The following is a 21,612-nucleotide window of genomic DNA, read 5'->3' on the forward strand; positions in this document are numbered from 1 at the left end:
GGGATGGGTGGAGGAAGGGGAAAGTGAGGATGGGTATGAGTCTGAAATTGTGTGCATTGAGGAATGCTGCTGTAAATTTCGTTGTGTGTGCACAATGACAATAAAATGCTTATGCTTATGCTTATGTTGACCTGATCCCTTGCTAACATGGAATAATTCTGAGGGGAACAGATATAAAACAACCCAAAACTGACTGATCTATGAATCACTTCCACTAGCAGGGGAGATTTTGTCTGGTGAAACATCTTTCTGACCATGGATTTCATTTCCCCCTTTCCTTCAAGCAACTCAGGTGACAAACACGGCAGATCTTTCCCTTATTTTAACCTCCCAGAGAAATAGATGGGGCTGAATGAACAAGATCATGCAGAGGGGCACAAGGAACCACAGTGGGCCAGGAATCTGAACCCTGGTCTCTGAAGTCAAAGTTTAACCACTATCACCACACTGCCGCTTACAGCGATGGAGTCAGGCTCTTTATACCTGGAGAAGGATACTTCATTGCTAGCACTTAGCACAGTGGTTCTCAACCTGGGGGTCGGGACCCCTTTAGGGGTCGAACGACCCTTTCACAGGGGTCGCCTAAGACTCTCTGCATCAGTGTTCTCCATCTGTAAAATGGATAAATGTCAGGGTTGGGGGTCACCACAACATGAGGAACTGTATTAAGGGGTCGCAGCATTAGAAAGGTTGAGAACCACTGACTTCGCAGAACAAAGTCATGAGATATAATCCACTAAAATTTGATCAAGAAGTTACTGCCCTCACAGTGATGAATTTATGAGCCTCAGTGTATGGCTCTATGTAAGAAACATTAATTTGTGGCCAAAATTCAGGGAGCGCCAGCATGATGCAGTGGTCAGTCTCAGATTAGGATCTGGGAGGACCAGGTTCAAATCCCCACTCTGCCACGGAAGCTCGTTGGGATCAAGCTGGACAAGTCACACAGTCTCAGCCACATTTAATTCCCAGGGTTGCCATGAGGATGAAATGGAGGAGAACGATGCAGGCTGCATTATGTCCCCATCGAGAAGGCAGGGCAAAAATGAATACCTTTAAATAATGTTAATGCTAGCCAAGGATATAAAAGATGGAAATAAATAAAATGCTTGCTCAATGTTTGTGGTCCTCAACAATGAAATTTTCCACAATGCAAGGTTCAAAATCTTGTTTATGACCCAATTCCAGTTCCATTCAAGCTGTTGTGAGACAGCGTGGAATTTGATTTCGGCCTAATGGACCGAGGTTCACTACATGGAATTAGTCAAGTCACATTTATTGCATACAACCACTGCACATCAAAAATGAGGTAAAATGAAAAGCTAATAATACAAATACATGTACTACACTCATACAAATATTAGCATTTAATAAAAACAAATTTAACCGTTCAGCTTAAAAAATTAAACAGCCACTCTCTGATACCACCTTGCACCTTATTTTCTTCCCTGTAAGAGCAAACAAAGCAACTCTGAGGCCAATTATACATTTGCTGCTCTGCTGTGCAGTGAGGGAAGGTGACATACATTTCTGGGCAGACGCACTCACAATTACAACACCGCAGATCCCAAAAGCCCTGCGATTAGCGAGACTGGGGAAACCCCGATGTTTCTTCTCGCTTTGAGGCTTTGCTCCTTCCAGGTCGCTCTTCTGTTCAAGCCAAGAATGAAGATTGGGCGGGGGGGGGGGATTGGAGAGGGGGGGTTAGCCTTTAAATGTAATATCAACATATCTTATATCAATGTTTGGGGGGGGGGATGTCAGCAGCTGGGATCGATGGCTGGCATTTCCCTAAAACAGGGGTCTTCAAACTATGGCCCTCCAGATGTTCATGGACTACAATTCCCATCAGCCCCTGCCAGCATGGCCAAATGGCAGGGCTGATGGGAATTGTAGTCCATGAACATCTGGAGGGCCATAGTTTGATAACCCCTGCCCTAAAAGAATGGAATATCAATATTACACATGAAAGGCTAAAAAACCTCCCAAAATTGCAATCTTCATTCCTGGATTGGACGGGGACATGACCCAGAAGTTGGGGCAAGCAAGCTGCGCAGTGGGTAGTGGGGCACCTCCTCGTATGTAAACAAGGAAATGCAAGGAGACCCCACTCCTAAGGCACTGCAGGGCGAGGAGTGGTGTGGGAAGTGGTCCTTGCATACAGGGTCTGAGTGAGACATGGGTCAGAATCAGAAAGTAAATATGTGATTTTCTCCACATCCAAGCATAACTTTATACCAAATAATATTCCTGCCAAAAACTTAGCCCTCGTGTCAGTATACAACGAACAAAATAGAGCGTAGTGTGATAAGTCCTCCAAAGCTGGAGAGCCACAAATACATACTCATGGGTCCCTTGGCGTTTGAGAATAACCCACAAAAATATTGCCTTTGGCGTGGTTTGAAACCATAATGATGGAGGGTCGCTCTCACATTATAATTTGTGACGTTAACCAAATAGGAGGTTCTAGAGCCGTGATGGCAAACCTTTGTCACTCCAGATGTTATGGACTACAATTCCCACCAGTCCCTTCCAGCATGGCCAATTGGCCATGCTGGAAGGGGCTGATGGGAATTGTTGTCCACAACATCTGGAGTGACAAAGGTTCGCCACCACTGTTCTAGAGTGATCGTTCTTACTTAATTTATATTACGGTTCTGCTTTAGATTTCAAACTTAAAGATCAATTGAGCAATAAATCAGAACTGAATACCTAGTCTTTGAGCTGAGAGCTATCGGCTAAAGTCCGTAACAGAACATGGGAGATGGGAGTATTGCAAAAGGATTACACAGAATTAAGTCAGCCATTTAGACCACCCTACCTGAAAAATGGGAACATCCACTTCTTCAAGGGACAGAGGAGAGGACAAATGCAATAGAACATCTGCAGTAAGATAAAGGGAATACTATACTGCTTCTGACTCTGATAAACTCACTGATGGATGCTGTGACTGCTGCTTGCTGCCGAGGTTGGACCTGCCTGACGCTGGAGGAGGGCCTGTCGGGCGTTGCTGCTGCAAGTGTAACACAATACAGTTGACATGGCTAGTTAGACAAGCATCAATGTGTTCATACGAGCAATGGGTGGGACTCAACAGAGCATAGTCAAGGTCACATTGCCCTCCTCACGTGACACTTTCTTGCCCCCTCCTACTGGCAGTCAGTGAAGCCATAGATGACTTATGGTGACCCCATACGGTTTTCAAAGCAAGAGCTGAAGTTGGCCATCGCTGGCCTCTGTATAGTGGTCCTGGACCTCCTTGGTGGTCTCTCTCATCCAAGTACTAACCGGGGCTGACCCTGTTTAGCTTCCAAGATCTGATGAGATTGGGCAAGCCTTGGCCATCCCAGTCAGGGAAGTCACCCTAACCTCGTGGTGGCGAACCTTTGGCACTCCAGATGTTATGGACTACAATTCCCACCAGCCCCTGCCAGCATGGTCAATTGGCCATGCTGGCTGGGGCTGATGGGAATTGTAGTCCATAACATCTGGAGTGCCAAAGGTTCGCCACCACTGCGGTAACCCAACTATTAGTACAGCCCAATATGCCCTCTCAAATGCTATCCTTGAGGATCCATTATCCGAACGGTAGCACTGGGGAAATGGGGGGAGGGGGGGGCTGCAGTGAGAAGGCAGAGGCAAGAAAGTTGCTCAGAGGAATCCTACCCAGGGAATACTCTGTTGGATCCCATTCATTCTTTGCCATTTTTTTTTGGTAAAATTATACACAACTTCCTCTCACCTCCCTGCAACAATAATTGAGACGCAAAACGCTGCATCGTGTGGGCTCATAGGCAGTGGTCTGGCCCTGGAGATACAATACTTCATGAGGTCTTCCCATGGCATTTATAGTCAGAGGTTTCACTTAGCTGCCTTTTAAGCATCCCAAAATTCTCTGGAACCTCAAAGCCTTACCCTACAGATTTAATTACCGTCAAGTGGTTCTCCTTAACTGTGAGAACTGTGAAGGCTTATAATTACTACAGAGGAGGCCTTTCGAGCTTGGGGAGGCCACTGATAGGTGTACATCTTTATTCTCCTGCAGAGTGGCATTAAGAAATTTCTCTACCGTAAGGAGTCTCAAAGCGGCTTACACTCTTCCTGTCCCCAAAGCAGACACCGTGTGAGATAGGAGGGGCTGAGAGAGTTCTGAGAGAACTGCGACTGGCCCAAGGTCGCCCAGCAGACTTTTATTGGTCATGATTTTTCAAAAAACCATCCTTCCATTGAGAAATGACTGGCCAAGCAACACTGATGCATGCTTGAGGATTACCTAATGCTGTTCCTGCTGCCAAGTGAACGGCCTGCTCTTCGATAAGCCTCTGGCAAAGTTAGAAGTGGACTTCTGCCTTTCATTCTGGCCGACAGAAGAGCGTGGACTCGCACAGAGTTTTGGCAGAGAGGTCAGACTAAGGCAGCACGCTCGATGCATATCCTCCTCGGTTTCCCCACTGCTTCTGACTCAGCAGGTCCACACATGTTCACGACCCACACGACCCACACCAATGTACACTGCGCTGGAAAATATTCATGAGCCCTAAACAGGTGCGTCATACCCAATGGGAAACAGTGGCAGTGGCGAAAAGTGCTGTCAAGCAGTAGTGGAGTTATGGCGACTCCATAGCATTTTCAGGGGCAGTTTGCCACTGCCTGCTTCTGCCCGCGTTGAGAGAGCTCTGAAAGGGCTGTGTCTGGTCCAAGGTCACCCAGCAGGCTTCATGGGGAGGAGTGAGCAATCGAACCCAGGTCTCCAGATTAGAACCCACCACTCTTAACCACTACACCAATACAGCTTATTTTAATGAAGGCTTATCGATGCTGTGAAGCCCACGGCTCTCCTTCTGCAGCAGACAAAAAAGGAACACAACCTATATCACTTGTTTACTCCTATATGAAGTGGCTCCAGCTATGTAGTAGCCATGGAGCAGACCTATTTTTGAAACAGAGATTACATAGGGTCGGAGTCAAAGCGGAAAGGCAAAGGCACTTGGTGACACTGATCTTGCCTTCCCCCAGTCATCTCTGGAATGCTCCAAAAAGCTGATGCTGGAGGACTCCCAGGACTCAAGTGGACAAGAGCTCATGCTGGTGGACAGCAATAGTAAGAGGCGGCAACCGGCCAAACTCACCAGCTTCCTCTTCAGCCTTTGGTGATTGGGGGTGATTTCTCCTGGCTCCCTCTCTTCACTGCGGCTTCTCACATGATGTAACTTTTTGTCTACGCTGTCCTAGCCACATCCTGCAGCAGAATCTTTTCAGAAGTTGCTGGGAGGAGTGGGAGGCAGGAATGGTTCGCACTAGCATCGTTTCCCGGGCATGTTGGGGATCCAACCCGCTGTGCTTTCAAACCCATACAGCAAGACAATAAGATTCCGTTCCCGAAACAGTGTGGTTCAAAACCAAACTGTTATGGGAAAATGCTTTTATTCTGACGAGGCTATTTTTAAAGCCACTTCCAGAAGAGAATAAGCTATTCAAGTTTTGAAGAGGGACAAAGGATGGGACGGCACGGCTGCTGGTATGCACTTCCGCCCCAGATCTTTTCAGGATTCAGGACAAAGGAGCCACAGGCCTGTAAGAACAATGTGTAAATGTCCTGGTGCTTCTCACAGGGCTTAAGGGTTCAAATGTTCCTCATCTCCAGGGCTAAGGAGTGGCATCCTAGCAGCTGCCACAAGCTTCATCAGAGATGCCAGCTCAAACTACAAACATTCTTAATGGTGGCACAAAGCAGCATCAAGTTGCAGACAATTTATGGCAACCCCTGTAGGATTTTTCAATGCAAAAGGCTTACAGAGATGGTTGCCTGCCTCTGCATGGCAACTCTGGACTTCCTTGGATGGCCTTCCAACCAAGTACTAACCAGGGCCAACCCTGCTTAGCATCTGAGATTTGAAACCATCAGGCTAGATCAGGGGTCTGCAACCTGCGGCTCTGGAGCCACATGCGGCTCTTTCAGCCTTATACTGTGGCTCCGCGTGGCCTGGAGGTTGGAGGGTAGCGTAGGCGTGTCCCTCCAGCCCTCCAGAGCAGCGCTGGAAGAAAAGGTGAGTGGAGGGGCCGAACCTAAGGTGGCTCCGTGTGTGAGGGCGCCACTTTTTGCATCCCCCTCCACTCACCTCTCCTTCCAGCGCTGCTCTGGAGGGCTGGAGGGACATGCCCACGCTGCCCTCCGACCCCTGGAGGTCAGAAGGTAGCATGGGTGTGTCCCTCCAGAGCAGCCACCATCCCCCCTTTGCCATTCCCGCAGTCACCACCCTCCCTCTGCCCCACGGAACAGGTGGCTGCCTGCTCCATCAGGCAGAGGGGGTTTCCTCCGCCTCCCAGCACTGGAAGGAAAGGTGAGTAGAGGGGCTGAACCGGTGGCGGCTCTCTGCAGAGCTGCCTCTCCGGCTCAGTAGATCTTCGGGCCCGTGGAAAACGGGTCCAAATGGCTCTTTGGGTGGTAAAGGTTGCTGACCCCTAGGCTAGATGGAGCTATTCAGGTCAGGGCAGAGGTAGTTTGCCAATGCTTGCCTCTGCATAACAGCCCTGGACTTTCTTGGTGGTTTTCTAACCAAGTCCGGACCAGGGCAGACCCTGCTAAGCTTCTGAAATTGGGCTAGCCTGGGCCATTATTAACATTTATCACCAGTCTTCCGAGGTAGAACTCAGAAATGTTATGCAGGGTTCCCTGAAATGGTTCTAGCCCACACCAACTATTCCCACGTGAGCTCAACTTCCCCTCAGTTGTCGTACATCTGCCTTCAGACTATTATTATTATTATTATTATTATTATTATTATTATTATTATTATTATCATTATTATTATTAATATTATTTATTGTATTTATAAACCGCCCTCCCCCAGAGGGCTCAGGGCGGTGAACAAACAAATAGATAGAGCACAATAAAAACAAGTTATAATCATTAAATATGGCTCTATATGTTAAAATCAACCCCCAATTAAATGCAGCATCTTAATATCAGAATTACCGATGGCGTCCTACTCATGGTCCCCTAAGAAAGGGGGGAGGAAGAGGGAGGGGGGAACGGCAGGGTCCACAGGTGTTGGAAAAAAGGGGGGCATCGGCAGCCGGGCTCCCCAAAGGCCCGGTGGAACAGCTCCGTCTTGCAGGCCCTGCAAAATTCGCTAAGATCCCGCAGGGCCCGCGTAGCTGGAGGTAGAGCGTTCCACCAGGCAGGGGCCAGAGCTGTAAAGGCTCTGGCCCGGGTGGAGGCCAGCCGCATCATTGATCACTATCACAGGCAATAATATCAGCAGGCTATCAAAATGTCTTGTCATGGGGGAGAGGGGGGCTGCATTTCCACCCCTGCATCTCCTAATGCTTGATCTTCAGTGTACTACTTCAGTGTAGAACAGAGTTGGCTACTGTGGGTTTTCCAGGCTGTTTGGCTGTGGTCTGGTAGTTTCTGCTCCAAACATTTCGCCCACATCTATGGCTGGCATCTTCAGAGGCACGGCATGGTGAGATGAGCTCCTCTCCAGGGCACAGAAACACATCTCACCATGACACGCCTCTGAAGATATCAGCCGTAGGTGTGGACCAAACATTAGGAGCAAAAGCTACCAGACCAAGCCAATTGATTCTGGCCATGAAAGCCTTCGACAATGCACAGCACAACTTTCTTTGACCTTGTGCCATTCTTTTGCAAAATGCCTCTGAACAGAGGCAACGTGGGATGGGTTCCACGGCATTAGCACGGGAGTTCCAGCCGCTCCCATGTTTTGATTGACACCTAGCACACATAGTTAATGTGGGAGTATCAACAAGCATCATTATGACTGGTGAGAAGCCACAAGTTACCAGGAACACTGTGGGAGGGGCTGTTATTGTGACATTAGCTTTCCTTTCCAGTGGCGTTCTCGAGCTTTTGATTATGTTGCTGGGAGAACACAGAAGCATGACTAGTGCAAGCATCAAGGTAGCAGCTACCAGCGTAGCAAGACAATGGAATCAAGCTGAACGAGCGCTGCTAATTTGAGTTCTGTTCAAACACAGCCTCATGTCTCGTTTGGAATGGGAAAAGCCATTACAAAACCCAGTTCAAACAGCCTTACCACTTTAGGGAATTCTCCCAAAATAAATAAATAAAGGTGATCGGTCCCACACGCCTTGGAAGTACCCATTCAGCTGGGTCTTCGCTTCCCATCTTTGTAGAGTCTAGTAAGAACTAATCAATGGTTATATTTTCAGTTAGGTGGGTATTCCCCCGATCCCCATCCCAAATTATTCTGAGTTCCTAATATATATATCACCAGAAGACCATCTAAAAATATTTTCTTCTGCATTCCAGTCGCTGTAGAGCTGTTAAAATTAATCCCCTCCGCTACAACTACAGTCAACAGGGAAGCAACTGCTGGGCTGCAACTATGGAAGCAGTAAAGCAAGACCACCAGCATACAAGGCAAAGATTTCAGAATGCTCTGAGAACTCTCCCACCTGTGGGGAAAGCACATTACTTTGTTTAACAAACACTCAAAACACGAGAATGTTCACTGCTTGCATGTGAGACTTAGGATGACTTGGACAGCTGAGAATCAGTTAAAGAAAGGGGGGGGGGCACAAACACCAACAAAGAGAAGTTATCCGGCTAAAGCACGTAAGAACCTGCAGTATCTTGGAGAGGTTGATACATTTGCCTCTGCCACAATGCCACGTGGGTTTGTTCTTGCCAAGGCTTAGCGTGGAACCATCCACAGCACCCAGAACCTGGTATTTTGGGGAATATTTACACTCAGGCCTTCTGGGAATATTTGCACTCAGACTCTATGTCTGCTAAGCTCCAATCATCCTGTCTTCTGTCAATATGGACTGGCCATCAGCACATACTGGACAAAATGTAAGGTCTTCATGGAAAGGAAAGTTTGACTGTCAAAAATACAACTCTCCGAAAAATATACAATAGCTTCGACCCAGCAATATGCAAGCAGAAAAATTAATGGATTTAGTGTGGCTGCGCTTGCATAACACCTCCTGCTTTCCTATGTATATATTGGTTGCAAACCAATTTCCAAGGAAGGTAATTTTCAAAAGAAGTCCAGAGGCTGGCTCTGTGCCACAGCTCTCCAGAGTTGATGCTCTCACCAGTGAGCCATTTCATCAACACGTGCTTGCACTCAGAATGCTACAAGGAAGGAAATCTATCCCTTGCCTTCAAGAATCAGGAACAAATGGCTTTGTAGCACAGCCACTGCAGTGTAACAGACAGATACGGAACCAATGGAAATACGGAACCAATGGAAACCTAGGTTCAATCAGGCACTGCATGTTTTTGACCAAGTCACCATCTCTCAGCCTATCCTGCAGACATGCTGTGTTCATTACGGTGGAATTAAATATATTAAATATAAAGGATGATTGTTCAGCAGCTAATAACCTAATTCTTTGCTGCCCCCAATCCATGTTATATTGATAAATCTTTTCAACCCAACTAGTAATGTTTACAAATACATCTTCATTCACCTCTTTTTTTAGGGGGTATTTTGTTGTTTTTTGAGCAAATTATGTCCCAAAAAATAGGACTTTCAATATGCCCAGTGTAGCCTCCTAATGAGAAGCAAAACCTTTTTACTGCAGTTAGAAATGGTACCTGGAGCTCACATAACTTTGGACATTGCATCAAAGTGCAAAGAAGTGGATTGGGGATCACTTAAGCATCCACTCTCCTTACGAGATCCTAAAGCGGTAAGCACATAATCTGAATACAGCGTTTCCTACAAAACAAAACGATCAATTTAGCACAGAAATAATTATACGCTGCATCATAATTTACGGTTCTATAAATCATCTCTGCATTTCTCAGTCCATCCCCGGTTTTACTGGTAACAGAAATGGTGCACGTGCTGACTGGTAAACTAAAACACTAAAGAGTCCTAAGGTACCTCCTCTCTCCTCTGAAAATGCTGGATAACCTCGCTAACAAAATATTGAGTGCCATGCCTCCTTCAACATCTACACCAGGGGTGTCGAACATCTGGCCCTCCAGATGTTCATAGACTATTATTCCCATCAGCCCTGCCAGGCTGATGGGTATTGCAGTCCATGTACATCTAGAGGGCCAGAGTTAGACACACAAATCCCTGCAGCATGACTAGTCAGAGATCACTGGAGAGAATCACTGCCTCTGTAAGAGCCAGACTTGACAATCAGGTACTGTGTGACAGATTTAATGGCCTTTCCCTCCAGGTTTCAAGGCTACTTTAATTCCTCTCAGGTTTCTGTGCAGCTGATTAATCAGTCCTGCATTCTGTAAAACAATACCTCATAATAAAGCTCACATGCTTAAACTGGGCTTTATGGAAAACACTGCAAATCCCAAACCATCCCAAGACAGACAACTACCAGGTACCAGATCCAGGGTCAAACCTTTCATAAAAGTTTTATTACCAATACGTAATGTTGAATCATACACAGCACCAAATATGAAAACAGGTGTGGATAACAATCTCAGAAGCAGACTTTCTTCACCTCATGACCATTATAAAAAGCAACAAAAATGTCTATAACATGTGACATTGTTGCCATAGGCCAGGGGTAGGGAACCTGCGGCTCTCCAGATGTTCAGGAACTACAATTCCCATCAGCCCCTACCAGCATGGCCAATTGGCCATGCTGACAGAGGCTGATGGGAATTGTAGTTCCTGAACATCTGGAGAGCCGCAGGTTCCCTACCCCTGCCATAGGCAAATACTAAAAGTGCAGTTGAAGCAATGATATTCTTTCCTTCTTATATTTACAATTAAGTACAACAGTTTTGGTTATAACCTGTCACCGATTGTTCATAGAATGTTCTTCCCCAAAGCCATGCCAGTTATTACTTTCACTGATGATCACTGTGGATTTTGACTACATATGTACCTTCCTCCTAAAAAATAGCAGCAACAACCTAAAACAGGCTTCAGAACATTCACTACTGATGTTGTAACACCTGCCAAAAATGATCTCATCAAAGACTACAATGTAACATGCAGTGCAACATTTACACAATCCAACTGCTACTATGCCGCCAACCAACTCTTATGGGAAGTTACACATCAAGCACCTGCTACGCACCAGCACTGGAGAGGCCTGGAACTTGGTCTGCTAACCCAAGCCCTGCAGCTGCCCTACTGGAAACTGATTTTGAAACTGAGGAGTTCCAAAACAGTCTGCAATATGTACATGGAGATCAGAGATTTCATTCCCAATGGCTGCACATGCGTAGACATAACTGAGAAGACTGGAGACTCTTCAAGTTACAGCCCTGTAGGGTTTTCAAGGCAAGACACATGCAGAGGTGGTTTGCCATTGCTTGCCTCTGCATAGCAACCCTGGACTTCCTTCATGGTCTACTGTCCAAAACTAACTCTGATGTGATTGGGTTAGTCTGGGCTATCCAGATTAGGATATTTTAATACACCCGACCCCTCAAGATGCTTTTCTCAAATTAAAAGATGAAACAGTTTAACAGTCAGATCCAATTCAGAAATGGTGGAACTTCTTTCTTTTCAAGTGTTATTGTAAAGCCAGCGTTGCACAAGTTCTGCAGCTGCTGACTAATTCCAAAGTCAAACTCTTTAATTTTCTTAAACCAAAATTGTTGCTACTTAAGGGGGAAACAAACAGATCAACAGACTATTTCTGAAGGTATTTCTTTGGGTGTTTAATGACATCTATCCTCCATTTGAGCATTTTGACTATAGCTGACTTAAACAGATATGTTGTTAACCAACCATATCAGCCATAAAAGACCATCGTGTTTCCTAAATAAATACTTTATTACCTTCAAGAGAGGAGATAGAAAAATCCTTAACAGGAAGAAAGTCCCACAGCATACACAGAGAAAACCCCCAACAAGGCCAGATTCTCACTTATCTCTTCACACTGACTCATCCACTCAAATTTCTCAGTGTGTGAAGATTTTTTACACATCACCGGCCACCAGATCTGGCAAATCTATTTTGCTAGTTATTTTACTGTCATTTTCTTAGATACAAAAAGCAAACATTCCACTCCTCTGCTACCTACAACCAGACTGTGCCCTTCAACAGGCAATCTTCTGGGATGTTCTATGGATCGGACCTAGATCCAGCAAATGTCAATTATTGGTGCACAGACTTTAGTTGATAAAAAAGGATTAAGCAATCCAATAATCTGAAAACTACTGCTTTGCTGTAAAGGCCAAGCCCAGTTCCAGAGGAGACTTATTACTGTTTTCAAATCGATTAAGGCAGTGCAATTCCTTACAACCACCATTACATATTTAACTACTTTCAACAAGGTAACACAAGGAAGAAGTGTTTCCTCTCACAGAACCATCAAGTAAATGTTGGTTGAAAGTATGGATCTGCAGGAAAGAGAATCCTGGTTTTTATTCGGCCCAGTGGAAAAGATCCAAGGCAGTACGTTTACAGTGTATTCTGTAAGCAGTCACACAAACAACTCTAAGAAACCCTGCAAGCAAGCAACACTGGGTAATTGTCAACATACACCATTGGGTGGATCCAGTATCGAACTCACGCAAGAATCTGTACCTTCTGCTGATGGTCATACATCTAATCTCAGATACTACACGCTTATTTACTTAGTAACTAGTACAACTTATCAGTCAGAAAAAAATATTTATGAATAGGGTTTATTTTATTTATGAATAGGGTTTATGAATAGGGTTTATTTTATTTATACATACTTTAGATTTATTAAACCGCCCACCCCCCAAAGGGTTCTGTCAAATAAAATAAGCCATAAAAACAAACATATAAACCTAAAACAGATTTTCAGATGGAAAAACAGCTCTACTTCCCAGGGTCGGTCAGAAACCGTATTCCTCACAATATAGGGAATGGCACACAGCGGCTGTCTCCCCTGAAGGCCCGGTGGAACAGCTCTGTTTTACAGGCCCTGCAGAACTGCTCAAGGTCCCGCAGGGCCCAGATGGTTGGAGGCAGAGTGTTCCACCAGGCCGGGGCCAAGGGACTAAAGGCCCTGGCCTGGGTAGAGGCCAGCCACATCATAGAGGGGCCAGGAACCACCAGTAGATTGGCCTCTGCTGAACACAGAGGCCAGGTGAGGACATATGGTTGCCAGCTCTCAGTTAAGAAATACCTAGAGATTTTGGGATGCAGACTGCCGAGGATCGGGTTTGAGAAGGGCTTCAGCAGGGTACCATGCTACGGAATCCACCCTCCAAAGCAGCCATTTTCTCAGTTGTCTGGAGATCTGACATAATACCAGGAGATCTCCAGGCCTCACCTGGAACCTTGCAACCCTATTTATGAACATAATTTAATCAAACATTTCAGTCTGACAGAATCTTAAATTACAACCAGTTTCTTGTAGTATTTCAAGTTCCCGGAGGAATAGTTAAGGAGCTCAGGACAGACTTTGGTTGCTTACACCAGTGTAAGGTGCAGATTACCCAAGGCATCAATATCCTCTGCATCTAGACACTGCTGCTCTCTTGAAGAAAAGTTCATAAATAAGCGTGGAGAAACAAAACACGGAATGATAATAACATGGCCAAGTTTGCTTTTAGTTTTCTTCTTCGTTGGACACTGAGAAATAACGTCCCTCTTTCAAATAGAAAATATGTGATCATTAGGGGGGAAATTAAACAATTCCAAGACAAATGGAAAAATTATTTTTCATAGTGTCAAAAGTAAGGACTTGATAGAAGAGATATGTTCAAGTTACACTTGCATAAATGGTGTTTTAATGTATTGATCATAAATTAGTAAAATAAATAAAAAGAAAATAATTTGAATTTACAGTGATATATATTTTGAAAGAATGTATTTAGAAATTAATTACAGTAAATACATACCAACTTTTTAAATAAGGTTGAAAAAATATATTCAAACCATATGGGTATATATTTTGTATTAGTAGTCTGGAAAAAGAAATGGAAATAGGGTACAGAGGGAAGGATAGAATTTGCATATGACTGTTAGAATTTTATTAAGATAAATATATTGTCTCTCTAGTATGTAAAATTGTATTTAAGAAAAGCTCAGTTTTCTTTTCTATTATATCTTCTCTGTTTTAATGATTTAATTATTTATATCTTCTCTGTTTTTACTTTTCTGTTATTATTGAAACTAAAAGGAGAAAAAACTGAACTCAAGCATTAACACCTTTTTAACCAGCATCGTATTCTAACAGTGTGATGGCTGAAAGGTTCTTTCATTTAGGATGGCCAATGGGATTGAACAAACGCCTTGAATTTAAATGTTGTTTTAAAAACCGCTGTCTTTCCCCCGGATCTGGGAGACCTGGATTTGAATCCTCACTCGGTCGTGGCGAACTGATAGGTGACCTTGGGCCGGTGTCTCACACTCTGCCTAACCTGCCCTCACAGGGTTACTCTGAGGATATCATAGAGGTAAGGATAGTAAATGTAAGCCACTCTGGGACCCCACTGGGGAGAAATGTAAACAAAGTCAATAAATAAAAATAAGGAAGACTGTCAGGTGAACAATACCCCATTACATACAATGTTACATATTTACAGCAACGTACCACTGACATAGATTATATGGGACATAAAACCTCCATTATAAAAAAGGCATTGCTAATAAGGTGTTCCTATAATGTTCGGGCCTTCCCAAACATATTTCGGGGCCCAATTCTTACCAAGTTTCATATCCCCTCCCCATGCACTTATCAGGTAGTCTTTGGGGAATCGACTGCCACCACAGGGTGTTCAGTTAGGTACACAGGCAATTGGTTGATTTGAGCCTTGCAGTGGGGAATGTTCATAAACCTGATGGGAATCTTCATTTTTGTACCGTTTTGTCATGCAAATATTTCTAGTGCTTTATACAGTCAAACTTAATACCTAACCTCAAACATTTCTCAAATACTGCATAGTTTTTCAGAAAAATAGTAAAATGCATTTATTGCTTTGAAGAGTCTGACATACCCATAGCTGCCAGTTATGTTTAATATTACTACACTAACACATCCCATTTGTTTCAGGATTTCTATTTGCTTTATTCAGATTATAGCAGTCACCTTATAAGAAAACTAACTATCACTGATACTACTATAGTTTCACCTCAGATCGTTCACTATGCCTGCCAGCACTTCGGTCCTGCAGAAACATAAAGAATATGTTACTTCACTCTCCTCCAAAAAAATAACTGAAGATAAGTGTAAAGAAAAGTTTAATTTTACAAATTCAATTACTATATTCAATTCAATTAGGAGCAGCGGTGGTGTAGAGGTTAAGAGCAGGTGCACTCTATTCTGGAGGAACCAGGTTTGATTCCCCGCTCTGCCGCTTGAGCTGTGGAGGCTTATCTGGGGAATTCTGATTAGCCTGTGCATTCCAACACATGCCAGCTGGGTGACCTTGGGCTAGTCACAGTTCTTCTTAGCTCTCTCAGCCCCATCTACCTCACAGGTTGTTTGTTGTGGGGGGGGGGAGGAGTTTGTAAGCCCCTTTGAGTCTCCTATAGGAGAGAAAGGGGGATATAAATCCTATTCTTCTTCTATAGTACCATTTAAACATGTAATTAAATAAATGGGCCTTTCCATACCCATTGTATTCCTCCACTGCATTTTCAGCATTATTCCTTTATTTGAAATACATTCTAACTGTCAACTGTCAACATTCCCATATTCCACTTGCAAGAAATATACAGGAAGAAGGAAAGAGGGGAGTAATCTGTTCATCTCTTCTCATACTCTCTTCTCCCTTTAAGGATACCAAAACACATTCGTTTGTTCATCATTTCTTATGACAGATCACTGTCCACAGGTGAAATCACAACTATGGCATAAGATAAACTATAGTAGTTCTCCAGTCACTGCCCAGGAGTGGAGTGTTTGCCCACATGCAAAATACATCAGCCTCAGTGATGAAAGAATGTGATACCCTGACAACAGGAAGACTGCACAATTAATGATTCTTCTCTTGTCAGCACAAAACAGCCTGGATCGGAAGAAAAGCCCCACATAACCAATTGCAGGAATAAAAATACAATATCTTCCATAGAGGGACAGAATTCTGTGGTTTCCTGCTTCTGATGCAGATACAGTAGAAGAAGAGTTTGGATTTATATCCCACCTTTCTCTCATGTCAGAAGACTCAAGGTGGCCTACAAGCTCCTTTCCCTTCCCCTCCCCACAACAGAGACCTTGTGAGGTAGGTGGGGCTGTGACTAGCCCAAGGTCACCTAGCAGGAATGTAGGAGTGCAGAAACACATCTGGTTCACCAGAAAAGCCTCTGACACTCAGGTGGAAGAGTGGGGAATCAAACACGGTTCTCCAGATTAGAATCCACCTGCTCTTAACCACTATACCACGGGGCTTCCATGTGGCAGGTTTCTCAACAGGTTCCCTGCCCCAACCCCACTGGAAGTGGCCACCCCCTCAGACCACCAGACCTGTTACAATTTCAAAAACTTGGAACTACAATATCATTATATCAATGTGCCCTTGTAGTTATAGTTATAGAAGCTGCTCTTAATTCCCAGATTTCCTTTTTAAAAAAAATAAGGACGCCTTATCCTATACAATTGCAAAGATATGCCTTTTTACTTTAAACGTTTGCAAGGAAAAAGGCTACAGACTTACTTTTAAAAGAATGAAAACTGAGGATTCAGAAAGCCGGCTGCTCCCTATTGTTACAACAGTTTATTGATATGACATTCTAGCACCAATTTTTTAAAGGTGACAGAGAAGCAAACAGCTGGTGGGGAACAGGGAAAACAGCTGCTACATAGGCCAGAAAATCCAAATCTTCTACCCTACACAGCAGCCAACCATGCTTTACTACAATTCTTCCCAAAGCTTCAGAGCAGAGCAAATAAGAGAAAGATCAGAGAAAAGTCAGAGAAACCCCCTGAGGTGCATGAATGCCTCATGACCCAGTGGGAAAGCACTTGCTAAAAGCACTGAACTCCAGGTAAATAATCCATGTGGAAACTGTACAAGTGTCACACCTGCCAAAGAAGTTCTGGTTTTTGTCTTTTGACCAGCAGTCACCAAAAGATGGGCTAAGCACATCAGGCTGCTATTCATGTACAAGCGCCAGATATTGTTGTAGTCCCCTTGCCTGTCATTACACAAGAGCAAACCATCATCAGCGGTGCTCAATAGTCACACTTTGCAAACAGGAATCCTCTTACTTGCACAGAAAACTGAAACTCAAAACAGTCTTTGAAGTAACAAGAAGATCTACTGTTTTAAATGGGTAACACATGAACCCTTAAATGGGTAACACATGAACACGAAATGCAGAGTTTACAGAGATAGTTCTTAACAGCTGGATTTTAAACCTTGATAGTCCTATCATAATTACACACAGCCCATTATTTCCAGTGAGATATCAGTCCGCAGTATGCTTCCGCAGAATAACTACTTTAGTTTTGATTTTTCATTAACAAAAGCTAACGTTTCTAACCTTCTCTTGTTATAGCACAGACCAGAACTACTTCGAGTTCTGTACTGTTAAAGTATCCCGTTTCCACATTTCACATTAACATATATAATAGCACAATTTCAATCTTAATAGACACAGTTTATAAACTGTGAAAATTAGCTTTATTATTTAGGCTTTCTACCACAGCTTTGCATTGCTGAAAGCAATTTAAAAAACACTTTAAACCAAAGTAAAAGAGACAGCCCTTTGGTGTTCATCACAAAACTTTAGGCAACCGGAGAGTTGACAGGGAAGGAACACAGCATGCAGAGTTTCCAAGTTGAAAAAAATAATAGTTGTTACAAAACAGAAGGCAATATATAATTTAGGCTAACAAATGTCTGTGGAAAAGGGCGTTGATTCTTGGCACTAGCAGCTGGAAGGAGACACCCCTAGTGTTGACATAAAATACTACAGCAGCAGAGGCTGTATTAAAGGACTCATTTTATGAAAAGCACATTTTAATCGTCTAGATATTTAGCCAGACAATCGTGTTCTTCCTCAACCTCCTTATCCAATGAAAGTAATCAAACTTGAATGCACTCAACTTTACATTTTAAAGTTGCCACTGCCCAGTTTTAACAACAAATTCATCAAGCATGTCTCCTGACGGAGGAGATCAGCCCTGTAGGTCTTCATGTAAATATGAAGCTCAAATACTGCGGCACCAAAAAAGAAACCCTGTAAAACAGCAAAAGCAGCACATTACAGCCGAGTATATAAAATGTGGCCTTTTATGTACAGGGAAAAGACTCATTTAACAAGGCACTTAAATCATATTTAAAAGGTCGCCTTTGGGAGAAGGGAGTGTTCACGGGGTGCGGAAGGAGGAGCCTACACAACTTCCCGTGCCTTAGAAAGGACAGCTAAGGTATTAAAAGGTGAAAACATGGCTGAATGCTGGCACCAAAAACAAGATTACTGAAGAGGAAATGGGAGGTGTTTGTGTATTTTAGAGCTCAATAAAGCAAGGGCAACGAGCAAGAATATTTTAGTGCTGTTGAAGGCAGGGAGATGGTTCGCAGGGAATCCCAGTTATGCTATTAACGGAAAAGACTAATGCAAGTTAGTGGGGAAAGAGAATGGCAGGACATCATAGCTCAAGTGAAAATGGCATTTAAGGTTTTTTCTGGGCAAAGAGTTAAAGTGTGGCATGAAATTCCTGCAACAGACTGACTGATTAGATATGACGGGAAAGTAAGGGGGGGATCAGAAAGAAGAAAACAGATGGCACACAGGAAACAGCATGAACTGGAATCAGGGAGGTATAGGAGAGAAACTGTTGAAGACTGTGGCAGGTTTATGGCAAGAACCTCAGCTCTGACTGCGTAGGAAGGGAGGCAAGGTGTTAAGGAAACCAGCAACTGCAAGGAAAATGCAAACCCATGCTAAAACAGGGGGTTTTGAGCGAGGCACGAAAGAGCCCCCTGCAATCCAAGCAAGCAAAACAGGATTTACAGTTTACTTGGATCTGGCTGCATACCAGCATACCTTAAGATTAGGTTAGTGACTGGTAACCATCTACCCTGCCCGCAGGGCTCGGGGGAAAAACACCCAATTTCCAAACTGCTTGCGGGGGGGGGGGGGGGGGGGGTGTCCACGAAGGCCCTTCCCCCTGCCACGGCAATCTCCCACGAACAGGATTACCTAACTGAGAATATGAAGGTGTTTCATGATGCAGTGAGAACTGGGGAGGGGGGGGGAGCCATTATACAAGGGGGGGGGAAGGTGGTAGTGGAGGAGTAAAGCTAATGCAGAAGGCTGGGGGGAGGAAAACCTGGCTGTAGGGGGGGTGGAGCCATTATACAACACTGGGGGGGGGAGAGAGCTTCTATTAATAATAATAATAATAAATGGCTAGGAGAGTAAAAGATGGTAACAGTGGCGTCAAACCACTACAGAAGATTGGGAGGGGGGGGGGGGGCAACCTGACTGTAGGCGGAATCAGCCATTATACAAGGCCAGGGGGAGGAAGCTGGGGGGGGGGGGGTTCAAGCCATTATACGAGGCTGAGATGGGGGGGGGGTGTGTGTAAAAATGATAGTGGAGGAGACAAGCCACTGCAGAAAGCTGGGGTGGGGGAAGGAAAACTGGACTGTAGTTTTCGAGCCATTATACAACGCTGAGGGAGAGAGGGAGAGTTTGGGGGGGGGACAAGCTCATGGCGGGGGAGGGGGGGGTAAAAGATGGCACTGGGGAAGACAAGGTGCTACAGAAGGGAGGGGGGAGGAAAAGATGGCTGAAGGAGGGAAAAGCCATTATACAAGGCGGGGAGGGGGCAAAAGGTGATCGTGGAGGCGGGGGGGGGAGGAAAAGCTGGAGGGGACAAGCCACGATACCAGGCGCGGGGGGGGGCAGAAACAGCTGGAGGGGGGAACGACTCCATACAAGGGGTGGGGGGGAAGAGGTGGTGCTGCAGGAAACCAGGCGAAGACGGCAGAGGAGCTGCGGGGGCCGGAGGTTTTTTCTTCGCCCCCCTCCCCAGTGTGTTGAGGAGGAGGAGGAGTTCAGAATAGAAAGGAGGGGGGATTTTTACAGACGAAAAAAGCCCCCCTTCCCTCCCGGAGGGGGCCCGGACAGCGCAGGAGGCTCCTTCGCCAGGGGTGGGCACTGCGGGCACGCGCGAGGGGAGGGGGGGACAGAAATTTATGTCAACGGATGTCTTCTGGGGGGGGGGGACTGGGGAAGGGCCCTGCCTGGAAAGGGGGGGGGAGAAGGAAAAACGCCCCCCGCCTCAAAACGGGGGGGGGGGGGGAGAAGAGCGAAGCCGAGCCTCACCATGGTGGCGGGTGGGCGTCGAGAGCTGAATCCACCGCCGGCCGGGCTCCCTCTCTCGCTTCTCCCGCGCCTGCCTGCCTGCCTGCCTTCCCTCCTGCAGCCGCGGACCGGGCGAGGCTGAAGGGCCGAGCGACGGTTGGCCGGTGACGGTTGGGGCGCCGCCTCGCGAAAAAAAAAGAGGGGGGGGGGAGGCGGCGGCGGGAAGAGCCGAACGGGCGAAGGTTCGGCGGCGAATGCGAAAGGGGGCGGAGCTCCCAGCATCCGGGCAACTGCGGCTCGCGCTCCTCCCCTCGGAGCGGCGAACCAGGGCGGGGCTTGGGGTAATTTCCATACGACGCCAGGGAGGCGGGGATAGTGAGAGGCGTGTGACGTCAGCGCCGAGAGCAGGGGAAGGAGGGGCTGTTAAAGGGAGGCGGGAGGATGAATGGGGTTGGGGAGCTGCTGGAGGTTTGTGGGGCAGAGTTCGGGTGGGGGCATGAGTGGGGTGAATGCCGCAGAGCCCACTAGGGTGGCCAGGCTCCCCACCACCACTGGTGGGAAGATGGGAAAGTTGGTTGAGGAATCCCTGGGGTTGGAGGATGGGGTTTAGAGAGGAAGAAGAAGAGGACTTGGATTTATATTCCCCCCTTTCTCTCCTGTAAAGAGACTCAAAGGAGCTTACTAACTCCCTTCCGTCCCCCTCCCACAAACTGTGAGGTAGGTGGGGCTGAGAGAGCTCCGAGAAGCTGTGACTAGCCCAAGGTCACCCAGCTGGCGTGTGTGGGAGTGCACAGGCTAGGATGCTGAATTCCCCAGATAAGCCTCCCACAGCTCCCGGGGAGGCCCGGCAGAGCTGGGAATCAAACCCCGGTTCCTCAGATTAGAGTACACAGAAGCTGTTAACCTCGCCACTGTAGAAACTGGAGAGAGGAAATGCAAGAAAGGTGAGTGTGGGGGAGTGTCCCTCCCAGCCCTCTCAGAGCAGCACTGGAAGGGAGAAGGTGGAGTGGAGGGAGCCGGAGGTCCAGAGAGAGGCCTCTCTGGCTCAATAGATCTTCAGGGCCATGGAAAACGGGTCCAAATGGCTCTTTGGGTAGTAAAGGTTGCCACCCCCTGGACTAGCCCAAGGTCACCCAGCTGGCATGTGTTGGAGTTCACAGGCTAATCTGAATTCCCCAGATCAGCCTCCACAGCTCAGGCGGCAGAGCTGGGGATCAAACCCGGTTCCTCCAGATTAGAGTACACCTGCTCTTAACCACTACGCCATTGCTGCTCCTGGGGTATAATGTCATGGAGTCCACTCTACCCTTTTCAACAAAAAGAACGAAGTAGAATTGTAACTTCATCCGCCACGTGCTGGGCCGTCTTTGTTTCAGAATGCTCTGCTTGGGTCCTAGTGCCAACCTAGCATAGTGTAGGCAGGCATTAGAAGCCAAGCAGAGCA

General features: G+C 45.9%; 1 protein-coding gene across 1 annotated transcript in view; it reads right to left on the bottom strand.

The window, feature by feature from the left end:
• PPP3R1 (protein phosphatase 3 regulatory subunit B, alpha) overlaps nucleotides 1-20,443 on the bottom strand; it is a 42,400-nt gene extending 21,957 nt beyond the window's left edge. The window contains exon 1 of the mRNA XM_048501659.1: nucleotides 20,190-20,443. Within this exon, the coding sequence (XP_048357616.1) occupies nucleotides 20,190-20,192 (3 nt within the window). The 5' untranslated portion in view covers nucleotides 20,193-20,443. The remainder of the gene's footprint in view (nucleotides 1-20,189) is intronic.
• Nucleotides 20,444-21,612: the final 1,169 nt, after the last annotated feature.

Source organism: Sphaerodactylus townsendi, linkage group LG01, assembly GCF_021028975.2.
Source record: "Sphaerodactylus townsendi isolate TG3544 linkage group LG01, MPM_Stown_v2.3, whole genome shotgun sequence".
In the NCBI taxonomy this organism is placed as follows: domain Eukaryota; kingdom Metazoa; phylum Chordata; class Lepidosauria; order Squamata; family Sphaerodactylidae; genus Sphaerodactylus; species Sphaerodactylus townsendi.